The sequence below is a fragment of the Dipodomys spectabilis genome, unplaced genomic scaffold, assembly GCF_019054845.1.
Source record: "Dipodomys spectabilis isolate Male_0828 unplaced genomic scaffold, ASM1905484v1 ptg000125l, whole genome shotgun sequence".
In the NCBI taxonomy this organism is placed as follows: domain Eukaryota; kingdom Metazoa; phylum Chordata; class Mammalia; order Rodentia; family Heteromyidae; genus Dipodomys; species Dipodomys spectabilis.
In genome coordinates, this window is record NW_024870802.1 from 23,368,871 (window position 1) to 23,386,171 (window position 17,301).

Here is a 17,301-nt window from a genome sequence, read left to right on the forward strand (position 1 = left end):
CAAAAGTTTAAAAAGAGATTTCCATTTATGTATACTCTCAAAAGAATATGTATGATTTGAGGTAGGCTAGTCAGATGCTTTTAGGACTAAAATCCTGGGCAGAGCATTATAGACACTGAAAATAGGTGTCTCCCATGTAGGTAGTGGGAGTTAAGACTTTATTATTTATGTATTTAATTAATTAATTTATAGACCCTCACAATGGTGCACAGGCTGGACTCATGTGATCTGCCTGTAATTAGGTTGACAGATATCTTTTACAATGTCCAGCTTCAAAATATTATTTTTAATGGTTATATAACATTATTGACTTATTAGACATAAATGTTACCCAGTGGTATATAGAGCCCACATAAATACTCAACATCCATTACCACTCTTTCTGATTACTGGTTGATTTCTAGGAGAAAATAATGAAGTTGCTTTTTTTTTTTCAAACAGTCCAGGTTGGAGATTTCTCATTGAATTTATCATTCTAGAAAAGGTGCATTAAGCAAATATGATCTTCAATCCAACAGGTCTGCAAATCTACTTCCAATAAGAGGCTATACTAGGAGAATTTGCATAATAGTCCTTTTTTCCCATTTTATCAATATATCTTGTTCTTTATCCTTGGACCAAGGTCACAATGTATGCTAATGGGGACTTTATCTTTCCATGCACTTGACTATGAAAATCTTTCCTCAGCAGATTTCAAGAAGTGTTGAGAAATCTAAGTCCAACTGGGAGGAAGGGGTAAAGGAGCAACATTGCAAATAGTTGTTTGCTTTCCTGAGATGGAAACACACTGTTGATTAGTAGAATCAGGTAAGAATGACTGTTTTGTTTTCTTTCTTGAAGAGGGAGGGAGAAAGAAATCATGTATCATTCTATTGTTTCAGACTTCTTGACAAAATCCTAAAGCTTTATCTCATTTTAATATTTTGGGAAATGATGGCAAATTGTTACTTTCTATGAAAATAGAGACTTCAGTGAGATATGGAAAATGGCCAGCTATTGTGTCAATAGAGCCTCTTCATTGATTATAGGATTATGACACATTAAGTAAGAACCATTATGAAATGTATAGTTACTTAAGATATAATCATGAGTTTAGCACTTTTAGGTACATTTACATTCTGAAGACAACTCTCTGTTTTAGTACTCAAATTGAGATTTTAATAATCAGAAAGTAAATTGGTACTAATCAAGATTTTGATTTCCTTAAATGTGGTGGTAAAATTAGCTAAAGTGGTTTAAAAAGCATGTTTAAGTCTTGGCAGTTATTCTGACAGTGAAGGTAAAATGGTGAAACATGAGGTAGGTCATTTTAAGTCCAGGAGGAGGAAACTGTAATGTTAAATCAATTACTTTTTTTGTCTATTGGAGAAGATTGGCAGTGATAATCTATTTGGAAGATCACAAGGAGCCTTGCCTCTATACCATACATACATACATTCATACATATACATACATATATATATATACACACATATATATATATATGTGTGTGTGTGTATTTTACCATCAATGTTTCATACATGAGCTTCTACTATGTGCTCATCTTTAGGTACACAGTCCCAGCTCTTGGTATGGGATGTACAATTGTTAATCATTGCATGGAAGCTTACAGAAAATAAAGCTTTAAGCATGAACTCAGTATAATGTGCCTGAAATTTGCTCTTGAACTAGCAGCTAATGACTAGTAAATCTCTTTAGATATAAGAATTTTAGAGGGACATGGTTCCTGTGGTTCCTGATTCCTAGGACTGGTAGTAGACGTTGACAACAAGACTCAGACCTAACTACTTTTGCTCTAGATTTGAGGTTGTCCTTAATGCTGATAGTGAAGGTAAACCTGATGGGAAATAAAGATAGATTCTCAGTAACAAGGAAGTGTGGGAAGATATTCCAGTCTTTCTGTCTACTTCCAATTCTACGTTATCTTTGAAGTGTTTGCTATTATATTGATACACTTAACCTTTAGCCTATGGATTGCAAAATCAAATTCCCACAAAGGCCAAGCATTAATTTAGCTCATTAAGGTACCCTGGGTAGGAATGACCAGGTTGGCAAATCCTTGCCACATAAAAGACACTACTACTGCCCTGTTTTTCTGAATTAAAAAAAGAAAAGGTGATTTCATAAGTATCGATTATCTTTGTAGAAAAGTAACCAAATGCTGTCATCTTGTTATCTTGAAACAAAACAGCTTTGTCTTCATTCCTCTGGCCATACTAAGTGCATATTTTTGTTACTATTTTGTATTTTTTCACAGGTTCTTAAGCCATAAGCCATTCATTTTGAGGAAAAATTCTAAGACTGAAGTCCATATTATTGCTCAGGTTTCTGGAGAACAGAGTATTGACTGTTTTGAAGCCTAATGAAATGTGCTAATATGTGAATATTTATTATATCCCAGAAAAAAATTTGAATATTTTAAATCCCAGTACAACTTGTATTATCTCATTTTTATAGAAATGCTGGACATATGTACTAAAATTATCATCGGATGACTTTTTGGAGATAGTAAAACTGAGGCTCATATTTAGAGGAAGATTTCCCAAGGTTTCCTAATAAATAGTAGAAATCTGATTTAAACTGTGGAGTCAATTTCTAACGGCAGTATCATACTTCTCATTATTTTCTATTGGTTATTCAATTCTGTGGGCCCTTTAGGTGCTGATATAGAATACACTAAGACATCTGTAAAAATAATTATTGTATACTGTTTGTAAAATATGTGTCATTGTTCTAATCACTGAAAGGAAAGGTTTACTAATGCCTAGCTCAAGGCCACAGATGCCCAGTACCCTTTGCCCATGCCCTTTTCTAACCATCCAGATGGTAATTGAAAGTTAAAACATAATATTTAAAGACAACAGCAAGTGTTTCACTTCCATTACATGACCAGGATCACACCCAGAGAGCAACAGCTGTAATCACAGCCAACATTCTCCCAAGTACAAGCAGCACTTGTTTTAATCATCCTTAGTAACAGAACCACTCCTATGTATAGACTCATAGCCAGTATCATTGTCTTAAATGAAAGTAGAATGATATAGTCACGAAATAGAAATTGATTTCACTGTAGCCAAGTTATAGGTGGTGTTTGCCAGGAGGGACATGATTGCTGAGGGTTTGGAAATCACATCTGAGCTTTATAAAGGATGTCATCATTCACTGGTTGGTATACCATGGATTTGGCACATGGAACCATGAGCTAGGCTTGCCATTCTTGAAACGTGTACTCATAGGAAAGAGCTAAGGTAGCTTAGCCTCAGGCAGCTTGAAGCATGCACATTTTAATTCATGATTATGTCTTTCTTTTTCTCTTCCCATATTTCTTCCATCTCTTTACTTCACCTCAAGAAAAATGGCTAAGCGCACCTTTTCCCCCTTAGAGATATTCCTGATTTTCCTCCTTGTGATGATGACTGCCATCACAGTAGCGCTTCTCAGCCTCTTGTTTGTCACCAGTGGGACCATCGAGAACCGCAAAGGTAAGTGTCATGGATTTCATTGGATGAGATCCCTAGGCTTGAAGGAAATTTCTTGATGACCAGGGGAATACCAAGATGAGCAAGTGTTGGCTGATAGTTCAATGTGTATGTAAACAGCCTGAGATGGCCCTCTCCCTCTTACATTAATTACTTTGACTGAATTGATTGCAGTTTTTTTTTTTTTTTATCACATCTACCTTTGTCCCCCAAATACCCAGTCCACAGATACAGGCATGTATTTGCCTTCATCTTCCAAAGCTCAGGAACCTAAGCTCTAATCCTGTTCTTTGCTTTATTTTTGGCATCATGGTCTCTAGGGAGCAAAAGCAGAAAGGAAGGCCCACGGGAAGTCACTTAGTCTGTGCAAAACTCTAGGGAAGGGCATCTCAAATTCAAGACCTTCCAAGGGCCTATCAGGCTCTGTGAACATGGAGTGGATAGGCTCCAGCATAGAGTGGGAACAGAGGGAATTCTGGTACAGGAGACCTCATCTTCTCCTCAGTGCTTGTTGTCATGATGTTATGTAGTCTTCAGACCTTCCAAGTTTTCAACAAACAAACAGCAACAAAAATGGAACTTGGGGTTATCTTTTGGTTGTTTGGTGTTTTGTTTTGTTTTTAATGTAATATTGGAATCAGGTTTAGCTCTGGAAAGCTGTGAAGACTACAAAAGCTGTGGGCAACCAATGGGTCTTTAGTGGAGCCTCAGTTTCAGTGTTAGGATGTGTAACTGTTAACTGAATGGAAAAGCAGGAGATTGCATGCTGTAACCAAAGTAAAGGGAGAGGTGGCTTCAGACAAAATGGGAAAGGAGATGGAATCTTTCATTTCACTTTTTCCTTTTGTAGACTCTTCTCTTTTCCAGCCTATTCTTTATTTTGTTCTGGTGCTTTGAATTATCTGTGGATACAGAGGAAGAGAGATTCCCCTGTTTCAGAGGAAGAGAGATTCCCCTGTTTCAGAGGAAGAGAGATTCCCCTGTTTCAGCAGTGGGCAGAGCAGGAACTAAAATGCTAGAAATGAAGAGTTCCTTAGGAATTACTTGGTTTTAGCTTTTAAAATTAGAGAACTAGAAAGCACATTCAGAGAGGTTATTAAGAATTATAATAACTAGTCTCATAGAAGTACCTACTGTATATTGAATGTATGTGTGTGTATGTATGTGTAGCAGCACTGTAAGGATTCTAGTATTTTTTTTCATCTAATTCTCACAAAGTACCTTTAAAGTAAGTCATACTCATAGTGATTTTCATATATGGGGAACCTGAGACCCCAGATAGCCAAGAACTTGTCCTTGAATGTGTGCTAATATGGCTTTAGCTGCTATCATATTCCTGCATTGCTGCTCACATGTTGCTTTCTATTTGACTTTTATCTGGAGTAGAAACAAAGAAATACCCCCCCACATACACATGTGTGTGTGTGTGTGTGTGTGTGTGTGTGTGTGTGTGTATCAAAATATGTGAAGAGAATCAAAGCTCTATACAAGTCATTGTTTCAAATTTTAATATTTATATTAACACAGTTATTTGAGACCTACCCTAGGAAGCCATTAGGTAGAAAAGAAAATGAGGTAAATTAGCTTAAGTAACTGATAGAGTCAGATTTTAAACCCCAATACGTTGTTTCTGGCACCTGCTCCTTAATCTCTGTTATTCTGGCTCCTTTGAGGTTCATATATGTTTGAATATCATAAATAAGCATTTATACACCCACATTTACATAGATCATATACATATAAATACACATATACAGTATAAGGATAATTCAAAGCAAGGTGACTATGTTAAATCACTATTCAGACATTTAATTTGTATTAATAAAAGGTTTTAGAAAGTAGAAAAGTGCTACATCAGGGCAAAGAAAAATGGGTAGTATCCTGGAGATAAAGAGTTGAGGTGGGTCTAGGTATGATGGAGGTGGATCATTTTGAAAGCAGTAGTAGAGAGGTCTGAGTGGAGAGAATGAAAGAAAGAATCACTCAGAGGTTGGGTTTGGTTGTTTGAGTGGTAGGAATCTGCTACATGTTTTGCGTAGCTGACACAGAAATGCAAAAAAAGTGAGCCAAATAGATGGGTATGACTAGGAAGTCTGGTAGGGAAAAGCTGAGGGACATTCCCAAGGGCCTTGAATGTTAGTCTGAAATATCTCTGGTCAAGGAAAAGAATCTGCTTAGATTTATGGTTCCAGACACTTCCTGTTTCTCATTCTATCTGTTGTACATATGAGAATATATCACAATTTTTCCATTGGAACCAAGTTGAATCTAGACAAAGAAACATGAAAATGTTTCTTCTCCAATACCTTATTCTGTTTTAGATTCAGGAGATCATGGTTTGTTAACCACCCAGGATCCCATAGACACTCAAACCACTCCCGTGATTAGTACCCCGGAGCCTCCTCTATTTCAGAACTTCAGTGGCTACCATATAGGTGTTGGGCGAGCTGACTGCACCGGACAAGTATCAGATATTCTTTTGGTAAGTAAATGCTGGGCTCTTTAAGGAGACTGCTAAATAATTGGCATCATTTTGGGTCCTCTGTTTGTTCTGTATTATTATAACTACCTACTGTTGTGTGTGTATATGTGTTTGTGTTTTCAGTAATACTAGGGTTTGAACTCAGGGCCTTGAGCTTGCTATGCATGTACTCTACCACTTGTGGCATGTCCCCAACATGTATTTTCTTGTTTCTGTTTTTTACATTTTTTTTTGTTGGTCATGGGGCTTGAACTCTGGGCTTGGGCGCTGTCCCTCAGCTCTTTAATCAAGGCGATTGCTCTACCACTTGTGCCACAGTGCCATTTCTGGTTTTCTAGTAGTCAATTGGAGATAAGAGTCTCACAGACTTTGCTGCCCAAGCTGGCTTTGAACCATGATCCTCAGATCTCAGCCTCCTGGGTAGCTAGGATTATAGGTGTGAGCCTAGCTTCCTTTTTTAAGTTATTTTACAGATAGGATCTCATGCTTTTTGCTTAAGGCTGCCTTGGACCATGATCCTCCTGCCTTTTGCAGCTTATGTAGATGGGATTATAGGAATGAGCTATCATACCTGGCCATGCCTTCTAGTTTCTCTAATATCTTTGTAACAATCTAGGACTAGGAATATCATTCTTCAAGAAAAAGAAGCTTTTATTTCATTGTGCCTCCTATGTTGCCAATTAGTTATATTTTATGGGTGGAAATGTGGGTTCGTGGCTTCCTTGTCTTATAGTTTTGTCAATAGAAGCCAATTAAACATCTCATTTCAAAATAGAGATGCAACTGTGATTACAACTGGGCTAACATCATGTCAGCCAATAAAATCCTTCATGGGGCAGGGTGTTCTGTTGACTGCTGGCATGGGAATTGTTGGCTATGGTGGTAAAAATGCACATTTATGTAACACTTCCTTACAGAACCAGCACATGAACTTGTCCACTAAAGGTTAATACCTTCTGCTAAAGAATCTTTATATTCTAAGGATTAATTCCAGCTATTTGGTTTTGTTTTGTTTTGTTTTTTTGTTTTTTGTTTTTTTGGTTCCGGTCGTGGGGCCTGAACTCTGGGCCTGGGCACTGTCCCTCAGCTCTTCAGCTCAAGGCTAGCACTCTACCACTTGAGCCACAGTGCCACTTCCGGCTTTCTTTTCTGCTTATGTGGTGCTGAAGAATCGAACCCAGGGCCTCGAGCATGCAAGGCAAGCGCTCTACCACTGAGCCACCTTCCCAGCCCAATTCTAGCTATTTGGAATGTGCAACCTACATCAATGATCTCATGAAGGAGAGAACGAACAGCCCAGGGGGCATTCTGAAGATTTGGGTGTAGATTCTTGTTGACAAAAAAAAAAAAGAGCAACAAACGAAAGGAATATGAAAACTATAGAAAGAAACAACCCATACGGGGATAACTCTAATCTTTAGAATGTTCCCATCTGCAATGTGAGATAATTTATAGGGAGAAGTACTTCCTTCTTTTTAATAACGTAGAAAGAAAGTTTCCATGTCCATGAAAAAAAAAGTTCCTAAAGATCTCCAGAAATGAGATTTCTGAGCCACCTGAGCTTCTTTATTGCCCAATCCCAGTGAATACCTTCTCACTACTGGATCAGTCCTTCACCTTTCCTTTTTTCTGCAGATTGATTAAGGCCTCTACTATGATTCTTAATTTATTTATATTTTTGAAAACATACCATACATCATCTCAGTCACAGAGATGTGTGGATTTTCCTTTGTATGTCTGAAGAAATCTACTCTTCTTTGTTTGGGCCTGGTTTTTGGTATTTGGGTGAGATAGATGGCTCTAAGTTTTTCTTTCTCTTTAGATGGGCTATGCCAAAAGTGGCCAGTATGCACGGGGTCTCCTCACAAGGCTGTATAGCCGGGCTGTCATCCTGGCAGAACCAGATGGATCAAATCGAATTGTGTTTGTCAGTGTTGAATTAGGCATGATGTCACAACGACTCAGGCTGGAGGTAAGCAGTTGATGGAGAGAAAGAAATTGTGATTTAATGTAAAGTCTGTGGATGAATGTGATGGGAACTACTTCTTGACAGTTTAGTAGGCCATGGTATATGAATGGTCATTATTACAATCCAAGTGATCTTGATCAAACTTTGCTTTTAGTTCTGCAGATCACTCATCATCATTTTGAATGCTAGTGGTTCTTTGAAAGCTTATTATGTATCATGTGACCTTTATATATGCTCTCTCATTTAATCATCCAGGTTAGATATTTGAGAGTGAAATAAATCACTAATCTTTCCTTTAGCCTCTCCAGCCATTGAGAATAGATAGAAGGAATCTGAGGAAAATGAAACAAGATGAATCAGATGAAACAAGATTGACTAGGAGTTGGTCACTGTAGAAACTGGGTAACAAGGTGGTTCATTATATTATTCTAGTTATTAAAATTTCTGTAACAGTAATTTAAAAAAGATCTTAATCTTCATACTTCATTATAGAATATGATTTGTACGATTTCTCTTAAATTTCTCATTACTCACCAAAGAGGATATTTGGCCTTAAGAGAAAGATAGGTGGAAAATATACCTAGGAATATGTACGGAGCAGAAAAAGAAAGAGAAGGAAGAGGAAAGAGGAAGTGAGGAAGTGAGAAATACAGGTATTGTGGGAAAGAGAGGAAGCAGAATAAAATGATAGGCATGTATTGCCATGTCTTTCTCTAAGGCAGTGTTGAAGCCTTGTTTCAGTTCTATTTTCTGGAGAGGATCAGGTCACAATGAGCAAATGCACCCTGTTAATATCTTCTTACATATTTTGAAATGTGAGAAACAAGAGGCTGGAACACTGACTAAAACAATAACAGTCAATGTAGGTCATTCAGTATTACGTTAGCTTCACCCAGGTATGTTTTTTTGATGCTACTATTTGGAAGAGCTGGTAGGAGACAAGATGACCTAAAGATACTACTCTCTCAGCCAGGCTCCAGTGGCTCATGACTGTAATCCTAGCTACTCAGGAGGCTGACATCTGAGGATCATGGTTCAAAGCCAGCCCAGGCAGGAAAGTCTGTGAGACTCCAATAAACCACTAGAAAACTGGAAGTGGCGCTGTGGCTCAAGTGATAGAGTGCTCGCCTTGAGTTGAAGAGCTGAGGGACAGCACCCAGGCCCAGAGTTCAACCCCACAACTGAAAAAAAAAAAAGATACTACTCTCTCTTGGGAGTGGAGTGGAAGTCTCTCCCATCTGAAGAAGTGAGAGACTCCGTCATTAAGTATGTGTCTCTCTCCTATGTTTGCAACAAAACCTAGAGGTGGCTCTAGGTTTAGTCCTCTATCATGAAAAAGGTAACTGAACCATAGAGAAGATAATACACTTTCCAAAATGCAGGCTGTTAGCAATTGGTAGAACTAGGTTCTGAATACATGTGTGCTTGAGCCCATAGTCCACATTCTTCAAAGAGACATGATTCTTTTAGAGGGATGAAATGCCTGAATCACTTCTTTTATTATAAGGAACTTTGCCAGATCTAGCAGAAGCTACAAAACCAAGGGAATCAGGAATCCACATCTTCTGTGAGGCTTTTGTGTTGAGACTTAGGAACACATATGTAGTCATAACCCACAGGAGTATAATGGCATATTAGTTATCTATTCCTGTGTAATAATTATCTGCCTCCAAATAGAGAGGCTTACAATATCAAAAATATTATTCTACAAAGGCATATGAATTAGGAATTCAGAACTGGCTTGGCTAAGAGTTTTGTTGTAGGTTGTCTCTCTGTCGAGGTGAAGGCAAAGAATGCAGACATCTGAAGGCTTGACTTCGGCTGCAGGATCCAATTCTAAGATAGTTCCCTCCTATGGTTGTTCCCTCAGAGGGAATCACTCAGGAAAACGAGTAAGGAGGAAGCCACAGTGCCTTTTCTGACCCACTTTCAGAAATTACACACCATTACTCTTGCTCTATTTCTCCAGTCACTAGGCCCCACATACATGTAATGGTAAGAAAATTTAACCCCTAGCATTTTAAAGGGAGAGATTTCAAATCATTTGTGGACATATAGTCTTTTAAGATCATCACAAAGGGAAACAAGAAATAAAAAGGAAGATTTTCATGGCAGAAATAATACTGGAGTGTGAAGAATTTTAAATTAGCAAATATTGGAGAGGATGAGATTAAATAGAAGAGGTTATAAACACAGAGTTGCAAAGGAGGAATGTAAACTTTTTTGATGGGATAGAGGAGTTATATTAGGACAAAGATGTATGGAATTGGAGATGTGTATGAATGATGTATTGCTCATAATTGTGCAGACTCTGTGATTCCAGGTTTTTTGTTTTTGTTTTTGTTTTTACAGTATGCTGGGTAATGTGGAGTCTTGAAAATTTTTGCCTAATATACACACAGTTATGATTTGAGGATTATTAACCAGATAGTGATATTTTATAAGGACTAGAATAAGGTAGAACTAGAAGTGAGTAGAAATTGACAGATTGTTTAACATTGAGGTTCTATTGGTGAGAGTCCAGTTGGGAAAATAGTAATCATAACAGGTATTTCAAGTGGAGGGCATTTAATACAGAGAATTTTATCAAGTATTGGAACGCTGAAAGATGAAGTAACGGGAAATAGAGTTACAGGAAGGGTTTTTGGACTTTGCATGATAGTCTCTATATAATGTGAGACTGGTTAAAAAAAGTCAATCCAATGGAAGCAATGAGATCACATAGTGGTTGTAGGTAAAATGAAATACCAATGAGATTTGAAGATAAATAGACATAGGAACTAACACTTGTATAGTATTCATGATCAGCTAGATAATTATCTAAGTGCTTTTTACATGAGCTTAATCTTTCAAACAACTCTATGAAGGAATTGCTGATAAGTAACACTGAATAGATTGGGAAACAAAACTGCAGAGGATCAAGTAAATTCATCCAAGATTATACCGCAAGGAGTCTTTAGAGCTGAGATCCTAAAATAGACCTAAAATGTGATCTATTTTGGAAAATGTTCCATGTGCTGCTGAGAAAAACGTGTATTCTGATGCTGCTGGGTGGAATATTCGCTAGATGTCTGTTAAATTGAGTTGATCTATGCAGTTGTTTAGATCTGCAGTTTCTCTGTTAAGTTTTTGCTGAGTTGATCTATCTAGTGGGGATAGTGGTGTGTTAAAGTCTTTGGATCTATGTGAGATTTGAGAGAAAGTAGTGTTTCTTGGATAAATTTAGGTGCTCTGTTGTTTGGCAAATAGATATTTAGAATTGTAATATCCTCCTGAAGGAGAGATCCCTTAATTAGTATGTAGTGACCTTCTTTATCTATTCTCACTAATTTTAATTTGAAGTTTATTTTATCTGATATTAGGATTGCAACTGCTGCCTGTTTATTGGGGCTATTTGCTTGGTAGATTTTGTTCCAGCCTTTCACTTTCAAAATGTGTTTGTTTTTATGGGCAAGGTGTGACTCCTGAAGGCAGCAGATAGAAGGATCTTGCTTTTTAATCCAATAGACAGTCTATGTCGTTTAATTGGAGAGTTAAGTCCGTTAATGTTGAGAGATAGGACTGAGAGGTATTTGAGAGTTCCTGCCATTTTATCCACCTTCTTGGGGGCTGTGGCAACTGGGTTCTTCCTATGGTTCTTGGATTCTCAGTTAGGGTGTGGTTTCTTGGCCTTTATTGTGGTCTTGTTGGTTTTCTATGTGTAGGACATCTTTAAGTATCTTTTGTAGGGCTGGTTTGGTGGAGAGATATTGTTTCTTTGCTATGGAAGGTTTTTATTTAACCTTCGGTTATGAAGGAGAGTTTAGCTGGGTATAGTATTCTTAGTTGATAGTTGTTTGTCTTTAGGGCATGGCATACATCATTCCAGGCTCTTCTTGTTTTAATTGTGTCTGCTGAGAAATCTGACGTGATTCTAATTGGTTTCCCTTTATAGGTGATTAATCTTTTGTCCTTGACAGCTTTAAGGATTTTTTCCTTGGTCTGAATTGATCCTGTGCAGATTATAATGTGACCGAGGGATGTCTTGTTCTGGTCTGGTCTATTTGGAGTTCTAAAAGCTTCCTGTATTTGAATAATCCTATCTTTTTGCATGTTTGGGAAGTTCTCTGCTAGGATACTGTTAAACAAATTTCCTAGACCATTAACTTCTGTCTCTAGGTGCTCCTCTATGCCCAGTATCCTCTGATTAGGCCTTCTGATGGTGTCTTCCAAATGTTGAATAGATCTATCATAGTTCTTGGATTTGTCTTGGATGGTTGTATGTTCTTTCTCTATAATATCTAGGCTATGTTCAATCCCTGAGATTTGATATTCTGCATGGTCTAACCTACTGTCAAGACTTTCTACTTTGTTTTTTATTTCTTTTCCTTCTAATTGGTCGGCTTTGATGGCTTCAACTTCTTTGTTGGAGCTTTGTTTTAAATCTTGTATGAACTTCTTTATTTCCTTAATTTGGTTTTCAGTGTTTATTCTCAAATCCCTTAGTTGATTGGTTATGGTTTCCTTGGACTCCCATTCTTGCTGTTGGGCTCCATTCAGCATTCCCTTTGTGGTCTCCTTGACTTCCTTCAGCTCTCTGCTTATAGATTCCATGAATGCCTTTATTGATATTTGTCTATTCTCATCTCTCACAATTCCTGTATTTCTCTTTGATTAGCTTTCTCATGTTCACGCAACTCCTGTAGTTCTCTTTGACTGTTCTCAGCCTGCTCATGCCATTCCTGACTTTGTCTTTGTCTGTTCTCAGCCTGCTCATGTAATTCCTGTCTATCTCTTTGGCTGATCTCAGCCTGCTCATGCCATTCCTTTATTTCTCTTTGAGTGTTCTCAAGCTGCTCATGCAATTCCTGTATCAATCTCATGAGCTTCCTGATTGATCTTTGGTTTGCCTCCTCTCTCTCCCTATCACGCTCACACTGAGTCCTTTTTAGGTTTTCAGTCTTTTCCTTCACCATGTTTACCAGTAGTGTTTGTAGAGCTTTTTGGAAACTCTCCTCTGGATTATTCATTATCTGTTCTGTCACCTGATTACCATGAGTGGGAGTTGAGATACCCAGACCTGCCATTTTTCTTGTGTTTTTCCAGCTTGTTCTGCCTATTTGGGATGAAAGTAACACCAGTTTTGTGCTAGAACACTGTTTTAAGGCAAGCATCAACCAAAGTCCTGTAATTACACAGTCAAAAGTCTGCAGATACAATCTAGTTCAACAGATACAATTTATTCAACATCAAAAAACTATGTATTAATGGGCTAAGGACAGCAAAGAAGAATTTGACAAACCAGAAATTATTAGGTTTAGGGAGAAATGTGGGGAAAAATAGGGTTAGAGGGATGTGGAAAGGTAAAAGGAGAGTGAAATTAACCAAGTCCTAATCTCAAAGAGGAAAATGGATTGGACCAAATGATAGGAGAGAGAGCAGAAAAAAAAGAAAAAAGACAAGAAAAAATGGAAAAAACAAAAATTGAAAATTGAAAAGTGAAACACTTAAAAATTATGCAAGTTAAAGAAGTAATATTGAGAGAATAATGGGGATAGGATGAGAGGAGGAGAGGGATAGAAAGGTGACATGAAAAACTAAAAAATAAAACTACTTAAATATTGTATATGTATAAAGAGATAATACTGCTATTAAGGAATTTAAGCCTAAGAGATTTTGAATTGAGTAATAAATTTCTGGATTAAGTGTGTACACAATGGGGGATAAGGTCTAGTAATCGACGACGGGTATATCTGAGGATGAGCAGAACAGCAATTAAGTCATGCAAAAAAAAAATGAAAGAGAAGAAGTAAAAAGACTGAGAAAGAAAGAAAAAGTAAGGACCAAAAGGTCAGTAGAGACTAAAAATCAAGCACACACACACACACATATATACCTAAAATAAAAGTTATAAGACAAAAAAAAAAGATTAATAGAAAACAATTTTTTTAAAAAATTAAAAATTAAAAGAAAAGATACAAAAAAGAGTTCTTTGATTTTTTTGGGGGGGGGTGGGGGTGGGGTGGATGGGAAGATCCTGTATCTCTCTTGTGTCCATAACCAGTCTCTTGATGAAGTCTCTGTTCTGCTTGTGGTGTTTGGTTTTCCTGTGGCTTTCTTAAGTCATTTTTTTTGGGCAGGCATAAAAATGCTCTGCTTTACCCAGGATTTTGTGATCCTCCTCCCAAGCTAGTTCAATGGGAGGGAGATCTGCTTCGAGTTTCACAAAAGAGGGAGATGGCTGTTTCCTCTAGTTTGGAGATGCTGTGATGAGGATAGGTTCTGGGTAGAGTTGAGGCCTTTCCACAAATAGTAGCTTTTCCCTGAGGGGCTAGCTTCTGAGACACTCACAGAGCCCAGCCTGGAGCCATTCTCAGGGTTTATGTTTACTGAATTTCAATTGATTTTCTAGGCTGCTGTAGGGAGGGGCAGCCTCTGGCTCTGTTTACCCAGTGAAGAAAGCCCCTCCTCTGGGGATGGGGGTTTTCTCTGATTGGGCTGGATGACTTTCCCCTGGGTGAAGTTGAGCCTGGCAGGTCAGGTTAGGTTCCTGTGACCTGATAAATGACTCTATTGTTTTCTTCCAAGGCCTGAGTTGGAGCTAGCTGCTCAGCCAGGCCTTTGTCAGTATCAAAGATGGAGATCTCCGGTAGTGGGGGGGGGGGGGGAAGGGGTGGCCTTCCCTCCTCTGCTCCCTGAGAAGGAGTGAGGATGTCAGTGTTCTACTCACACCAGAGTCTTGGTTCCTGGGTCGTCTCTGGTCTGCGATCTGCAGGATGAAGATGTCTGCTCCTTGTCAGTTCTTGCTGGTGTTGAGTAGAATCCGCTCACCTGCTGCGTTTGGCACTTTTGTCCCAGACTCTCTGTATTGTAGATATGGTGGCTATGGCTGCTGCCGCCACAGCCGTGGCTGCTTGCAAGCGCTCAGATGTGTCTCCTTGCCTGGATTTTCCCTCTCTGGCCAAACTCTCTGTACTGTGATGGCACACTTGGTGAAATTCTCTGGCCCAGGACTGTTCACTGGAACACTAAAACTGCTTTCTATGCAAGAGCTTGTTTAGCTTCCAGCTTCTCCTCCGCCATTTTCTCGGAACTCTCCCTGCTGGCTTTTTCTGAGTAGTTTATTGGACAGGCTTTGAAATGAGATCCTCAGACCTCAGCTCAGCCTCCTGAGTAGATTACAGGTGTGAGCCATCAGCATATGGGTCATAATTACTACCTTTTCTAAAATTTTATTTTTTAATTAAAATTATTTTATATATTTTTATTGTAAAGATACTGTACAGAGGGGTTACAGTTGCATGAGTAAGGTAATGAGTACATTTCCTATTGAGCATTGTTACTTACCTCCTCCTTTGTTTTTCACCTACCATTTCCCCTGCCCTACAAGTTCTAAAGTTCATTTTCAACATCCACAACTTGTAAAGTTCATTTTCAACATAGTGTCTTGACCCATTGTTACAATGGGTTAAGCTGTATCCCTATTTAAGCATTTTGGATTTTTTCCCTTCCCCTCCCCAAGCTAGATAAGTATATATACAAGATGCAGGGCACCGACATCTAATACAGTGAAAACAGGGGTTATACCATGGGGGAAGAACATACAAAAGAAACAAAAAAATCACATAGTATATTAACAGCAACAGCGACAAAGATACAATCTCTGTGTCCCTATCATAGTTGCTACCTTGTAAAGAACTTGATTCTTGAATAGTCATGAAAAAATATATTTATTTAAAAATCCTCATGTTATAGTTCTTTAGGAATACAATGAATGTGGGTAAGAGCCTTTTAGTGGACTTGGAGTTCTTTATAGTCTACAGCCTTCCTGTCTGGTTGTAGAACTGTATGACATCAGCATTTGACTTAGGCAATTTTTCTCTCTTTACAGACTTTTCTTGTTCATGAGTGTGGTAGTTATGGGATGAGAGAGTATGTGGGAGGGATGAGCAATTGAGGCTGGAGTAAGGCTCAAACAGAAGGAACCCATGGGCTGCCCACATTTCCTTCCTGTATTCACTTGGACCATAACATTGCTTGCATGAACAAGGTAGTCTAATGATTAGTTTTTAGAGCATGAAAGGGTTAAAGAGGTATGATAATTAGTGAAATCTTCTTCTTTCTGCTTTAGTGACTACACAACTGGGTTGAGCATGTGTAGCTCTTCAGCTAAAGTAAAAGAGAGTGTTTTGTTTAACGTGTTAAATTGCCAGTACTTAAGCTGCTATTCCTCTATAGACCAAGGATGTGCAGAACTGGATTGTACCAGCTCATTAGAATGAATTATTAAATATTCAGGAATCCTATGAGTTGGTTGTTAAATTGGTAGCATTGGATTTGACCATGACATGAGGTTTCATACCACAGAAATGGGCAAACAATGTGGATGAGGGCTTTTTAATTTTTTTTAGTAGGTAATTTAATTTAAATTTTTTTAGCTTTTTAATTTTTTTCCCCCAGAATTTATCTGACTGTCAGTGCTACACTCAAGGCCATCATTGCTAATGTTTGCCATGGGTTAGATACTTTTGTTGGGTTATTTTAATGATCTCTCACAAAGAAGCCATAATCATACCAAACTTAGATTATAGATGGTTGTGGACAATCAGAAATGGATACTCAACAGCATTACTAATTTTCCATTTTCTTTCTTTTTTTTTTTTCCGGTTGTGGGGCCTGAACTCTGGGCCTGGGCGCTGTCCCTCAGCTCTTCAGCTCAAGGATAGCGCTCTACCACTTGAGCCACAGCGTCACTTCTGGCTTTTTTTTTTCATTTTGCTTATGTGGTGCTGAGGAATCAAACTCAGGGCCTCGAGCATGCAAGGCAAGCGCTCTACCACTGAGCCACCTTCCCAGCCACTAATTTTCCATTTTCTTGAGACATGTATTTTGATGTTCATTAACTAATGCAATGAATATTTACTGGGCATCTTTGTGTTAATTGCTGAACAACAAATCATTTAAATATCTAAGGAATTAAAGCAATGACAATCACACAGTAGGGCTGAGGGTTTCTGTGGGTTGGTGATTCTGACTTGTATCAGAGGAGGAATGGCTTGTCACCACTTCTGGGCCACGAGGCAGCATGCAGATGTTGGCTGGGGTGGCAGTTGTTTGCATACTTGACGAAGGCTGGTGAATCTACTGTTAAGGCTGCTCACTCACGTGGCTGGCAAGTTAGTTCTTACTGGGTAGTTTTTTCTCTACTTGGACCTTTGCTCAGATTGGAAGCCAGCCGTTGGAAAGACCTCCCACTCCTGTCCCCTGGACCTTACACATAATGCCTGGGTTCCCTGGAATGTACGAGTCCATGTCAGGCAAAACTAAATTCTTCATCTTAGAAAGTGAGGCAATAGGGCAGCTAAGAGGTCTCTGAGAAGTATATTTATTAT

The 17,301-nt window shown here is 38.4% G+C and overlaps 1 protein-coding gene across 1 annotated transcript in view; it reads left to right on the forward strand.

The window, feature by feature from the left end:
- Nucleotides 1-711: 711 nt before the first annotated feature.
- The window catches only part of Asah2 (N-acylsphingosine amidohydrolase 2), a 74,338-nt gene continuing 57,748 nt past the window's right edge, over nucleotides 712-17,301 (forward strand). The window contains exons 1-4 of the mRNA XM_042689434.1: nucleotides 712-807; nucleotides 3,352-3,482; nucleotides 5,801-5,961; nucleotides 7,784-7,933. Of these exons, the coding sequence (XP_042545368.1) occupies nucleotides 3,356-3,482; nucleotides 5,801-5,961; nucleotides 7,784-7,933 (438 nt within the window). The 5' untranslated portion in view covers nucleotides 712-807; nucleotides 3,352-3,355. The remainder of the gene's footprint in view (nucleotides 808-3,351; nucleotides 3,483-5,800; nucleotides 5,962-7,783; nucleotides 7,934-17,301) is intronic.